This window comes from Polyodon spathula, chromosome 6 (assembly GCF_017654505.1).
Source record: "Polyodon spathula isolate WHYD16114869_AA chromosome 6, ASM1765450v1, whole genome shotgun sequence".
Lineage (NCBI taxonomy): Eukaryota > Metazoa > Chordata > Actinopteri > Acipenseriformes > Polyodontidae > Polyodon > Polyodon spathula.
In genome coordinates, this window is record NC_054539.1 from 53,523,338 (window position 1) to 53,537,150 (window position 13,813).

The window sequence follows — 13,813 nt, forward strand, 5'->3', positions numbered from 1 at the left end:
CTGTCAGAGACACTGTAATGTACTGTATTATAATATTTCAATACAACAGATCCACAAAAAACTATGGCTCTGATTATATGCATGCACATGCAGTTTTGTGTATGTAGTGGAACTCTGACGCTTTCTCAATCTGATTCTGCGTGTGTTTCGCATTGCATCCAAGAGGGTGTGTGCGTGTGTTTTCTGTGAATCGGGAATCTGCTCCAATCTCATTGGCTGGGCACAAACTGTCCTGGCATTTTCTGCGCGTGTTGCCATTGAAGAATATTGTGCACTGAGCGAAGGGGGAGGGGCTCTTATTGTTGGACACGCCCCTTGATGTATAAAAACCAAAGACCGGTCAGCTGAAAGCTATAGACTCGAGAGTCAGTCAAGTTAGTAGACAGAGACGTTGTGTTGAACTGCACACCGATAACTTTTCCATTCCTCGTTAGTCTGCGACTTGCAAATTATTAGTATTTACAATTTGTATTAGAATAGACAATAACCTTACAGCGAAGAACGCCTTAGAAAGAAGTAAAGCAGGAGGAAAAGGACAACTTGAACATTTTCTCTGTTTTTTTTTTTTTTTTTTACTCCAACACAAGTTTAGAATTCATGTCTGTTTATTTTTCCCCGCTTCACTGGTGAGTACCTACCTGCATTTCGACTCGCTCCCTCGCTCTCGCACCTCCGCGAGGTGGACGATGACCAATGGAATGTTCTCTCTGGGGCTTTAAATATAAAACGTGACTGTTTTCAGACTGGACAGACATTATTAGTCTGTAGGCGAATAAACCTGCTTGATTTTGCATGATATTTATCAATGATTATTTCCTGCACTTTTTGCATGAGGCTTAATTTTCTCGTATTACAAAAAATCTATTTTATAATGTGCTACTAGTCTAGCAGGATTTGGCTGGGAAATGCGAACTGCTCTAGCCAAGCTTTTTAATTCTCAGAAGTACCTGCTTTTTACACGGTACAGACAACGTATGTTCGATTATCTTTCATTATTTATTTCACTTGTAAACAATAATAGTAAGACAGTAGGTCATTGATTTGTGTTTTGTTTTTACAAAGATGTTACAAATAAGAGGAATTGAAATGCCATTTGTTGAAACTAAAACGGACTATTTGTCACGTTTCAACGTTCCGTTGACTTATGAGACTTTGCGGTGAAAGTGCTTGGATTGACTTGACATTTCCTTCCGAAAAAACATTGTTGACATTTTATGTCTTTTGGTGACTAATCCATAACGCTAATGCCGATTGATAATTCAAAAGCGTATGTCTATGGGGAATTGTAAGTCTTCACCGTATTTACCTCGTGCAAAAGTATGTGATATAGGATGAGCTTAACAGTCGCAGTACAGTATAATTATTATTATGAACACAGTCGGATGTGCCATCGCCACAGCAGGAAGTTGTGCATAGAAAAACCGGCTAATTTGTTTCACGCAAAAAATAAATGCAGTTTGAGTACGGGCTGGGTGGGGGTGGGGGGTGTTTGAACAGACTATTTCAATGTACGAATTGTTTTGAAACAAGCGGTTTTCTTTAGGTATCGCTATTGATTGCGTAGGTGATTGACAGTATTTAACTTCAACTTGACCATGCTTACTTTGTTTTGAGTGTTTATTAAGATATTTTGTCTGGCTCTCCTGGTCACAATGCGCTGGTATAGACTCTTTACCTGGGTAGATCTGTACTCACGTAGCTTACCCTGTCAATCGGATGGATGAGTCGAATGCTGCGAATGGATCTGTATTCAAAACCGTATTTTATCGCCGGCGTGATAGGCCTTTTATAAAACAATCCTCTTTGAACTACAGGACCAGAGAGGTTTAGTTTATGGGGATAAATAATGCAGGTACAGCGAAAGCAGAGTGCATTGCTAAGATGTGGATGAATTGCAGTTACTTGGCATGCACTTGTTGTATACAGCACAGTAGCTAGATTTTAATAAACAATGATGCTACTGTATAAAGTAGCAGGCGATACAATATTTTGAAATGCATGTAGTTGGTAGAGGTGTAACAATGCACTAATGTCACAATACAATAGGTATCATGGTATAAAATTAATGATTGGAATATCTGTCACACCTGTGGTGGTCCAGATTTACGACTTGTATGATACATAATACGATCGAGTGATCGTTTAACAAAATAGGCATTTGTTTATATAACGTGAGTATGTGTTTATACCAACTGTACAACAAGCTTATTCTTTAACATGAACCACTTTTGCTTTTGGTCTTGTGTCCCGATCCCTACTTTACATTGAGTAAATCTGGTTTATCGTGTAGAATGATTCGCTAAGAATTGTACGGTTTGTATTGGGGTTGTACCGGTCGTAAGACTGCCGCTAGTAAGCGTTTGTGTATATTCCCAAACACGCCATGCTGTGACTATTCGTATTTCCTGTGTTACGATGTGTAATCGCTACACAAGCCATAATACTAGTACTGTATTAAATGTGACATTTTGAAAGCTAACATTATTCAATTTGTTGTTTTTTCGGTGTCTGGGAAAACTATACAGTGGTATATAATTCAATATGTTAACATCATTCCTCAGCAGGTTTCATTTGACTTTAAGAAACAATTAGCAAACCAAATGAGGCAGGCTGTGTTTTAAGCCAAAAAAAGCTGTAGGATATCAGTATGTCGCACAAGGTCACATTGGAACTCCGACAGAAACATACTGCCTCGGGTATTTTAATATGAATTGCTTTATTTGCATTTGGAATGAGAATTTCTCACTCTAAAAGAACTAACTGGAAACACGCACAACCCGAAACTACTACCAAAATAGGGTGAAAAAAGGCGAGACTTATGTTTATTTCCCCATGGAGATTGCCCCACAGTAATCCATATAAACCTGTGTCGTTTCCTCCTGTTTTCTTTCCAACGTATTTTCCGAAGTACTGGTACCCTCACATACATGTGTTGGTCTTGTAATAGCGTGTCAACGTTGGTGTTTTGTTTAACATGTCTTCCTCGCGATGACATTGTACTTGTTTGTTTTTCAGCGCCACTCTCTTTCTTCCTAGGTGCAGCTTTCAGACATTTACACGTTGTGATCTGCGTCACGTTCGCGCCGCAGCACACCTGTGATACGCGACACGTGACTTGGTTGCAAGAAAAGTCATATGATCACAGCCCCTTCTCCTCCAATGCTGTACGGCGTGGTAAAACAAACTTCTTCCGAGCCATACAGTCACACGCTACATATATAAAATATGGCCCTGGGCTGCAGCCCTTAAAGCCCCCGAGTTAATCCGGCCCTGTACTACTGCACTGAAAGGGCCATAGTCCTGACTATGTTGTCACCATTCTGTTTATAAGATTTCCCCTGAGCACTGGTGCTTTGCAATACTGGACATACGGTCGGTACAGACAACAGAATGCGTAGCACCTAGTGCAGCATGAGGGCTTGGATTCATGAGAGACCTCACAGACATGGATGCAGGCAGGACACTCACTGAGGGCAGATTCGGCTAGTGAGGCTAAGAGTGAGTCTGCTGACTGGTAGGAGAGAGACTGTATCGCTCTATGCCCCTCAACCCCCTCCAGTACAGTGCAGATGTGCTGAAGTTTTAAAACGGTTCTCAAATGTTGTAAGGTCGTCAAAGATACACATATCGGGTTAGCGGTAGTGTTCATGCAGTAGGATGTGTGCAGTGTAAGGTTGTACAGTTTTTTTTTTTTTAGTAGTCCACCCCCCATGTCCACTTCAATCTTGTAGTGCACAATTTCCTGAATTTTAGGATTAAACACATTTAAACTTCACAGAATCAATCTAACATTCCCAGTGCAGCATGCCTCACAAAAACTGTTCTGTTACAAGATACTATAGGTAAGCCAATTCATTAAGTTCAATCAACTAAAACATTAAGAACTACAGTATGCCTTAAATACATGTTTCTAATCGCAGGTAAACCAATTCCCTGACCTCTATTTAAACGGGCTCAGGGAAGTTAAGCAGTGCTTCCATTGTGAAAGGCGGAAGACCGCCCAGGAATGTGCGTTCTAACTTGGCTGAAAGCAGGATTAGCTCTTGAGATTTAAACTGCTGCGTCACCGCAGCATCTTTTTCTAATTAAGGCGCTGTTGTGTAAATTTAGCTTGGTGTCGTAGCTACGACATACTGGTGTAAAGCTGCATTACTGGGAAGGGGATGCAAGGATGTTGCTAGCCAACATGCTTGCAATCTCTGGGGACTTGTATCAAGATGCCTCGCTCTCAAACTGAACGGCCACACGCTGGCAGTGCTAGAGTGTGTCCGAGAGGGAGAGGGCACACGGACCGGAGTGTCTTCAATATTCTGGACCGGGAGATGCCATGGTGTGTTTTTTAGCTTTGAGGAACAGTTTCGAGCAACACGTAAGCTGTAATTTCTACATTGATATCTGTCTTAAAGTTTAGAAAGTTCATTTGAATGATTCAAAATTGCATTAATACTAAAAATACCTACCGGTAGTCCTATATTCTTTCAAATTGTTTTATTTATTATCCACCAGAAGTACAGTACCAATCAGTGGTGAATATTGAGTTTTGACAGTGTGGCTGTCTCACGATCGACATGATCAGAGCCAGTTCAAACCTTGCTTGTAATATTCCTATGGGTCTTTTTTTGGTATGCCTGTTTAGTCTTGTGTTCTACTCGTTCTGTCTTGACATTTTCTTTAACCTGTGTAAAGTGAAAGAAGTTTATATATAGTATGTGTTGCTACCCCCACATGTTGTCAAATCTGTAGACACTGGTGAAATCTGTGTCTTGGAGACCACAGATTGAATCATTCTACTACTTGGGGTGGAAATGCTGTAATGCTGGTTACCTCTTCAAACCATTTAACATCAGAATCAAGTCTAAACCAGGCAATATTAAAAACATGTTGGACAAGTCTCTCCTGTTGTGAGAGACGAGCGTATGGCAAAGTCTTATAGTCTCAGACTCCCTTATTTATGCTTTTCTGCTTTGGGTTGCAGTGTTCAAAAACACATGAGTAACATGGCCGACAGTGTGTCTATTTCAGCTTGTCATTCTCAATAAGACCTGCAAATTAGTTTTGCACGCCCCCAGTAGTTTCAGAATGATTTTGATCCTCGAACATGCATTACGCTACTGTTTAGAACAGCAGGGCCTTTGCAGTGACTATTTACCAAGCTGGCCATGGGACGGTTTGATGGCTTCTGAGCATAAAAGCGTTAAAGTGAATCATACTGTGCAGTAGGGTCTGCATCCGCTGAGACCTTTTTCAAAACTTGCTAACCTAGATTAGTTAATCTCTGTTGTTAAAGCACTGCAACTAAAAAAGCTTACCATGTGTTCATAAAATTGCTTAAGTGGAGGTATTTACCGTCTCTGCGTAATAGTGTAGACTTGAAAAATCTAATAAGTAGAATAACCCCAAACTATTTGTTTGCAACAGCTACATAGTTGGAAGGGCATTGCAAAGTACAGGCTCCTCCTCTGGTGGCTCTTGCAGTTGTGTATGTGTTTGGATTTCTGGCTTCTTACACAGTAGGTTGTTTATTTACATAACCTGTTTGTGTTGCCGTTCAGAGCTCTCTCCGGATTTCTGCACTGTGTGCATGGCACTGACATGCAATTTAAGGCGGCTCAAACTATATAATGTAATGGAAGCCTTGATAAACACTGATCTGCCTAGTTTTATAGATCATGCTTGAGGATCTCTTTAATGGATAACCGATATTGCACAAAAGCTTCCCAAGAACACGAAACAAGTTGATTGTGACTTTGAAGTGCTAAAACATATTGTTTGGATCAGTGTTATCTGAAAGTTGCCACATGTTTTCAGTAAAGGTTTGTGTGTGGGTGTCTTTTCTTTTTTTTTTTTTTTTTTTTTTTAAAACGGCAAGTCTTATTAGATGTATTTATGGGAAATGCAGCTTTCCAAAAATAATATAGAAAGTGCATGGACAGATTGTACACTAAAATTTATGCATTTAATTTCAGAGCAACAGAAGTTCTTTTTAACTCCTTTCTGGGCGCAATCTCCCATTCCTTTTTGCGCGAGAATACTAATAGTAAAACATCGGCAGAGCTACTGGTATTTGTTTGGTAACTCATATGGCATACAGCCTTGTATATTTTTATAAAGAAATTGAACTACAAATCCTGTAGGGTAGTTTCCCGCAGTGTTCACTTATTGAATTTGATGCAGTTTTAGTGTTTCTATGTATGACATGTTCTTGTCTGTCTGCAGCTCTGTGTTCCTGCGCTCTGCTGACATGACCGAGGTAATGATGAGCAACACCACCATGGATGACATCCGGCTTAGTCCCAGCAAGGACCGCCTCTCCTACCAGGTAGTAAATGGAGGGTTATAAAGAAATTGAATGACATTTGAAGGGGCTTGCTTTAACTAAACTTGGTGACATCAGCCAAATGTGTTTTGTTACATGTGCACACAACAGTAAATGTGCATTTGAGGAGTGTGTTGGCTCGCTGGTTTGTTTGCCATTTCACTTGGGTAGAAAATCACAAGATCCTACCACAAGAGGCTCTGCTTGGCCTGTTGTCATTGTGCTTCTGCTGCTGTGCAAAGCCCTTCCCAAGCAAAGGCACAGAGTTAACTTGCTCACCCTTTAGCACAGAGCACATGCATTCCTGCAAAGAGTTTGTTTAAATGGAGTGAATGGCTTGAATTCCTCAGATTAAGCCAGACTATGAACTGTCTTCGTTAGACAGGTCAATTGGAGCCATGCAAGGCTGCAGTCTGTGGGCTCTCTGGAAATGTTTAGACAGTTTAATGAAGGCACTCGTCTCTCAACACTGTGGAATCTGGAAGTTAACCACTGCAGACGAGAGGATGAGTTGCTGCACGATGCACTCTGGCTTTTCTGTAACACGATGTTGCCTAACTCCTCTTAGCTTAAAAGGATAAGGCAATCTAACAGTAAGTAGAATTACACTTGCATTACAAACTCAGTGAAATTACAAAATTGTGTGAAAACCTAAAATGGTGTTTGCTGAAGTTATTTCTTCTGTTGAATTCATAAAATGAACCCAAACACTTCTCTCGTGCATTTTAAACACAACCTTAAGGCTCTCTCTATTGAAAGCTCGAACATGCTAGGTGCAATTCTACAGGGATACTATTATTTATAGTCTCTGATATGGTGGAGGAAGTGCTCTTTAGGCAGAGGGGCTTTTTTCAGGTAACCCCTTCTGAAGGCAAATTAGCTGGTGGCAGGAAGTAAACAGATGCTCAGGAAATCCCCTCCCAGAAGGAGCTTCAGGGGTTATAACATAATGTCTCTCCTGAGGAAGGGGCTGGCATCTTCACAAGGAAACGAGGATCTCGCAAAGATATCTTGCTTCATCAGAGATGGAGAGAGAGAGAGAGAGAGAGAGAGAGAGAGAGAGAGAGAGAGAGAGAGAGAGAGAGAGAGAGAGAGAGAGAGAGAGAGAGAGAGAGAGTGAGCTCTCCTGCGACTGATTCAACTGATTTATTTGTCTAAGATACGGTTCTACTCTATAAGCACCTAGAGAGAAGAGAGAAGAGAGAGAGAGAGAGAGAGAGAGAGAGAGAGAGACTGACTTGCTGACTAAGTTGCTAAATTGAGCAGATTTGCTTGCCAAATACATCTCTTGTGGCGGGCTGTATTGCCTGTCCAAGAATATCTGCAGCTTGTTTTGCAAGAGCACCATACTATATTTCATAGTCTCTTTATGATCTATCGACTGCATTATTTTTAGAAATCTGTTGCACAGAACTGTTTATAAAACTGACAATAGCGGTAGTCTAATGGAGTCTTTAGGCATTCCAAGGAGATCTATGTCCTTTAACTTGACTAAAAGAGAAGTAGATTTGTGGTGGTTGTCGTTTCGGACATTAGCTGTGCCTGAGCTGTATTCTGTCCCTTCAGCACTGACACTGTGCCGTGATACTTATTATTACTGCCTACTGTGAAGGATGGCTAAATTTGATATCTGAAATTAAGTCTAGCAAAACTGATTGGATGTCAAACTATTTTATTCATAAATAGACTTTGAGAACTAGAGAAGTACATTTCACATCTTATAGTAGCTAGAAAACAAGTGCTGATAAGATATGTTCTGCATGTGAATTAGTGCCAGATAACAGTTTAACAGGGTACCATTCTTCCTGGGTTTAGGTTCTTGAGTGCTGCACAAAGTCTCAGATCCCTTAATATCCTTTACTGTTCACAGGCAGTAGGGTGTTCTGTTGGCTTGTGAAGTCACTCTGCCACCTTGTGCTGCTGTGGGTGCCACTCCCATCTTGGACAGCATTGTCGGATTGTGGCACATTGTCACCCTGTACCTGTTCCGTATTAAACGACTAGAAGAGATTAGCATTGTCTTTTAGGCTTTATTGCAGTGCACTTTAATATGCACATCTCGGGCACATTGTTTTGGGGTAGTGTACAGTAGATGGTATAGGATGTCTATTAAGGAGGCAGTGTGGTCCAGTGGTTAAAGTCCAGGGCTTGTTACCAGAAGGTCACTGGTTCAAATCCCACCCTGCCATGTACTTGCTGTGTGTGACCCTGAGCAAGTCACTTAACCTCCTTGTGCTCTATCCTGTGGATGAGATGTTAAATCAATGTCCTATTGTAAGTGACTCTGCATATAATGCACAGTTCACAGCCTACCTCTGTAAAGCACTTTGTGATGGTGCTCCACTATAAAAGGTGCTATATAAAAATAGATATTTATTATTATTATTATAATAATAATATAGTCTACAGCCAGGTACTACACTGCAGCTGAGGGCTTTGTAACTTGAGGCTCAATTTGAAGGCGCTGGGGTGGTCTGGAGGAAGTGGTTAGTGCTCAGAGACCATGTCCCCGTGCATCTGATAAGAGCACTAGATGATGAAATATGTTGGTTGTAATTTTTTTAGTATTTGGAAATTCTCATTGAGGGCTTAACATTTTATTGACTTCCAGTTAAACTGCTTGCGTGTTTATTTCAAGGTATTGTAGCACGCCTTGAGACAAACCCTTTAGAAATAGTTTTCTCTGTGTTGACTTTCTGAGCTCCTAAAATGTTACTTTTTAGTTGAAGAAATGTAATCTTCTCCTGCAACAAGCGCTCATAGAAACTGTTATAGCTAAACAGGTTAACAGTTAAAAGATCAATTACTCATAAATAAGCTTTAGCTCTTGTCAAGTAAGGCTGTTGCAGTGTTTGGTAATTAAGGATTTGTAAACAATTAAACTGATGAAGGCCCTACTGTACATGAACAAATTATATATGGTGCTGTTGTGTGACTCCATTGCTGCAATACAAACAGACTCTGAAATGCAGTTAAGAATAATCAATTGATTTCTGTTTGCAGTATCTCAAACTGTATTGACAAACTATTGAAATATCTATCTGGCATTGACTGGACTTTAGTAATATCATTTGATTGGAATTCCTTGTACAGGTTGTGCTGGGACAGCTATGTGAGGGTTGCTGTGCTACTGAGTCTGTACAATAGGTTTACCTTTCCTAGTCTGGTATGTGCGGATCCGGTCTTTTGGCTGTTTCGCAAGAGAGCCAGGCTGCTTTCTGTATACCGTATTTCATGTTTCCATCTGCACAATGACTAGTCTCTAAAATTTCAATCTCCTCATATACCAGTATCAAACTGGGGCTGCCTCTGGTTCCATCTGCAGCATACAATCAAATCGGAAACCGGATGCTTACTCAAAGGTTAAATTACTTCTACTATCACCTTTTATATAATTGCTGTTTATACATTTCTTTACTTGTCACTTGTACTTTCCAGCTGCACAAGTAAAGAAACAAACTTTCCAACTGGCAACCAGACCTGCTGAAACCCTGTAACTTTTATATCTGATGGGTTTATCCTGATGTACTGGTTCAGACTTTGGATTTTGGCTTTCAGTGGGGCAGTTGTATAGGGGAATGGCATACTAGTTCAGGAGTCTTGCAACTCCATGTGGTTGTCTTTAACCAGTTGATGAAATGCTGCCATATGAAACCTCTTAAGGGGTTAGGAAGTGAAGCTGTGTGGACTGAGGGATAGCCAGCGCTGTGCATTGATTCCATGGAGTTTATTGGACAATGGTTGGGCAGAAAAGACTCATTCCCACATGCCTTCCACTGCTGGAAAAATTGTGTTGTAGAATTTAACTTGGATAGCTCGCCTTTTTTATTTATTTTACTTTAAGCACTATCTCCTTGACATTCTCCAGTGCCCTCAAGAACAGGAGGCCATACAAGTACTGCAAGACTATGTAATAGTGTACTGTTCATTTTTAGCCTGTTTTGCTGCGTCAATTTAATTAACTTGACTGCTAATTACCGATGTCAAGCATTTTTCAAGAAACTGACAACTAGAGGCAGTGGATATAAAGGGGTTTGCACTAATAAACCCTTAGGTGCTTGATCAGACGCCAGTGAAAGGATCTGTCCCATGCGTTTGTGTTGGATTACGACTGTGCACTTATATATAAAAAAATTTGTGATTTTATTATGTCTTCCTCTCTTTTCTGTGCAGATCTTCCCGGACCCATCTGACTTCGAGCGCTGCTGCAAGCTGAAGGACCGCCTGCCCTCCATTGTGGTGGAGCCCACAGAGGGGGACGTGGAGAGTGGAGAGTTGCGCTGGCCCCCTGAGGAGTACCTAGTAGAGGAGGAGCAGGAGGAAGAGAAGATGTGCGAGGAAGCCCCTGGCAAGGACAAGCAGTCCTAGAGCTCCCTTGAAGCAGCAGGACAAAGGACATAGACAAGAGAGAGGGTGCCGGCCTACACAGCTGCCTGCCTTCATCACCCCTCCCTCCTTTGAGAGGGCTCACACCTTTTTGCAAACTCTTTTTCCATGTGCACACTCTGTTACGCCCTGGGGTATGTTTCTGCTGACTGCAGTTCTTATAAGAAGAAAGACCAGGGAAGGAGCCAGAGCTGAAGCTTTTCCTGTTGTGGGACGTTGCTCCTTTTGAGATCTTTATCAGATTTGTGTTCTGTATTTATACTTATATTTTTTGTGTATGTTTGTTTGAGTAGTGCAGCAGCGGTGGGTACTAATTTGGGTGCGTCGCCCCCCCACAGCAGTATTTGGGTACCTTTTTTTTTTTTTTCTGATGCATTGGCTTCCAATCTGTCTGGAGTTCAGTATTATTCACTTTATGCTTTCTCATGTACTGGTTATATTAATCTTAATCTTCAGCCTGCCTTAAGGCCTTTGCTCACTGGATCCATTCCATCCTTTTAGAAGCAGTTGTGTGTCAATCTGTTGCACAGTAGATGTGTTAATATCGTACTTCAGAGCGCTGATGTGCAGTGGAGGCTTTGTAGGAAATATACCTAGTTTCAGTATGTTCTGTAAATTCTTACAGAACTTTGAACACAAACATTTTTAAATGTAGTATAAACTTAATGATCAGCAAACGATTAGAAGTTTACTAATTAAGTTTCTACTAGATTACAATAAGGTTGTTAAGCAAAACAAACAAAAAAAAGATTGCACAACACGCTTGTCCTAGCATCAGGAACCATATGACCAATATTTAATTTTTCAAACACTTGCTCCTGTCTAAAAGTTGGAAAGCTAGCAATGAGCTACCGAAAATATTTTCCATCGCTTTCATCTACTGCCCCTCTTTTCTGACTGTTGAGCCCTGACTGCTCTTGCCCTGTCACGCTGCTTTCTCTGTCTCCAGGTTATGCCATTGTTTCTTCCTTAATTACAATTGAAATAAAGTATATGCTTGCAGTAATCTATGCTACACAAAATCCAGGGTTTCATAATATGTATCATTCGTTCCCAAGTCCATGGCAATGTCTTTCCATATATGCGTTTTTTTTTTTTTTAATATATACACAGTCTTTGTTGCATTTTATAAAAGTAATTTGTTTGGTAGCACACAATTCCATTTTGTTCAGGGTACTGCAATAACCCATGTGTCTTCCCAGTTTTTCATTGGTCATTTTTAACACACGTCAAATCTAACTTGTTTCGATTCCAAAATTGACTCAATGTTGTACGACAATTACGGGCTCTGCAAGGTGCAACAGGGAATGCCCCTCCCCCGTTTAGTCACTCGTTAAATTCGGATTCGTTATCGGATCCAGTGTGCAATGTCCTTTTATCATCAGCTCACCAGAACCAGTCACTGTAATCGGCAACACCCGCAGCTTCAGTCCTCTCTTTCCACTGCTCTTTGTCTGTCTTGTTCACTGTACTGGAATTGTGCAGATCCCGGAAACGCAGACCTTCACAGAACTTTTGTGAGGGGCGCTCCGCACTGTACAAGCCCATGAAAGTACCTGTGGTATTCATGCAGCCTGGTTTTAACTATCTGGGAATTGGTGGTATACCCTTTCTACAGTGATCACTGTATTCTGAAGGAATTAACCCATGTTGCATCACGTGTGTGAGAAGTCCTCCTAATCTTGCTTTCCCATGGCCTGTTGAACTACTTTTAAGCAGGTTTGACAACCCTTCAGTCTGAGATGTGGATGCCTCTGTACTCCATCAGAAAGGAGTGTGTCTGGCACTGCCAGCACATTGCTGGCTTGAACCTGTGGCTTACTGTTGTATGTGATGTTGTTGTTGTTATTATTATTACTATTTTTTTTTTCTTTTAAATATACACACTCTGCAGAGAGCTTTTGTTTGACACCTCTAAGACCGCAATAACATCTTTTGCTTTTTCACATCATTCAGAACTGTCCTGGGAAACTAAAAACTCTGGCTCTTCATCCTTTCCTTGCAACATCGGAGCACTGAAAGACTAGTCTGTTTCCAATACTGCAGCGCCGTCCCTTTTTAAAATTAGTAATGTTTACTGCACTTCAGACTTGGCAGATGCAGGGGGCTTTGTAGATAGCTCTGTATGATCCAGACAGCGTTCAATTGCTGGTCATGGGGTTGAAGCACTTAAAGGCATCTGCAGAGGATCTAGACTCTGATCATCTCAGAACGGTTTGGATTTCCATCACTGGGTGGGTAGGGGAGGCTCAGACAACACATGTGTTTGGTGGAATGTGCAGGAGCTATAGATCTGGCCATTTTAATAATGACCCACATAGGAAAACTCTTCCCCTAGTGAAGGTAACTTACCAGTCTGACAGATCAAAGGCTGCTGTTAATGCTGTTAGTTTTTGGGTTTATCAGTTGCAACAGCTAGAACAGTGTGGTGTGGTGCGAACCCAAGCCAAAGCCGTGTGATTGGGGGGGGGGTTGTGTGTGTTTTTTTAAATATTGCTTTAGGAATAGTACCTGTCCTGAACATGCTACATTGAGTGAATGGGGTTCTCAAAGTTGGCAGCTATTGGTTATTCTGTGATGCCACACAGCAGTTCAAAGTACTCTTCTCTCCTGTGGTAAGCAGCCAGCCTGCCCAGTTTGTCCAGTGTAAGCAGGACCTCCCATCTGCCTGCACATTCCTGTCATCTGTCTCCTCCTTTTCTACAAATGTTTGTGTAAATCCTATGATGTTGCTGATCTCAATGTATCTTGGTGGTTCTCTGAATAAAAATAGCTCTGTACATTTCTCTGTACTAATACGTAACATTTCTGTATTATCTTGCTTTTGTTTAATGCTCAGGGAGATAGCTGGCATTTTTTTCAAACTACTTTTCTGTCATGGTGACAGTTGTAAATAAATGTTTGGAAGTGCTTTCCAAGTTTGGAGTGCTGTTTTTCCTGAAGGATTCTGATTGCTCTCATTTTATTTTTAAATTTGCTCATCCTGCTTCAAGCATGTGTCTTGGTGAATGTCCTGTTGTCTTTTATACAGACACTGGTCTCCTATTTTCTGTGGAGAGCAGCTTTGCTGTTATTACTAAATGGAACATCAAATAGAACACTGGAGAGATT

General features: G+C 41.0%; 1 protein-coding gene across 2 annotated transcripts; it reads left to right on the plus strand.

The window, feature by feature from the left end:
* The first annotated feature begins 369 nt into the window (after positions 1-369).
* Positions 370-13,613, plus strand: LOC121317329 (protein LBH-like). 2 transcript variants are annotated; one of them, XM_041253147.1, is made up of 3 exons: positions 370-626; positions 6,217-6,319; positions 10,490-13,613. In XM_041253147.1, exons 1-3 carry the CDS (start codon positions 598-600, stop codon positions 10,682-10,684), a joined length of 327 nt encoding a protein of 108 aa, XP_041109081.1. In that variant the 5' UTR covers positions 370-597; the 3' UTR covers positions 10,685-13,613. The 2 variants fall into 2 exon arrangements, with proteins under 2 accessions (XP_041109081.1, XP_041109079.1); XM_041253145.1 differs by lacking the exon at positions 370-626 and adding an exon at positions 4,203-4,330.
* Positions 13,614-13,813: the final 200 nt, after the last annotated feature.

What these genes read in the sequence shown, in the direction of transcription:
- LOC121317329 (XM_041253145.1), top strand. Translation starts at nt 4,218, where the DNA reads ATGCCTCGCTCTCAAACTGAACGGCCACACGCTGGCAGTGCTAGAGTG. An exon ending in CTGGACCGGGAGATGCCATG is followed by an intron (nt 4,331 to 6,216) that starts GTGTGTTTTTTA and finishes GTCTGTCTGCAG; the next exon opens with CTCTGTGTTCCTGCGCTCTG. An exon ending in AGGACCGCCTCTCCTACCAG is followed by an intron (nt 6,320 to 10,489) that starts GTAGTAAATGGA and finishes TTTTCTGTGCAG; the next exon opens with ATCTTCCCGGACCCATCTGA.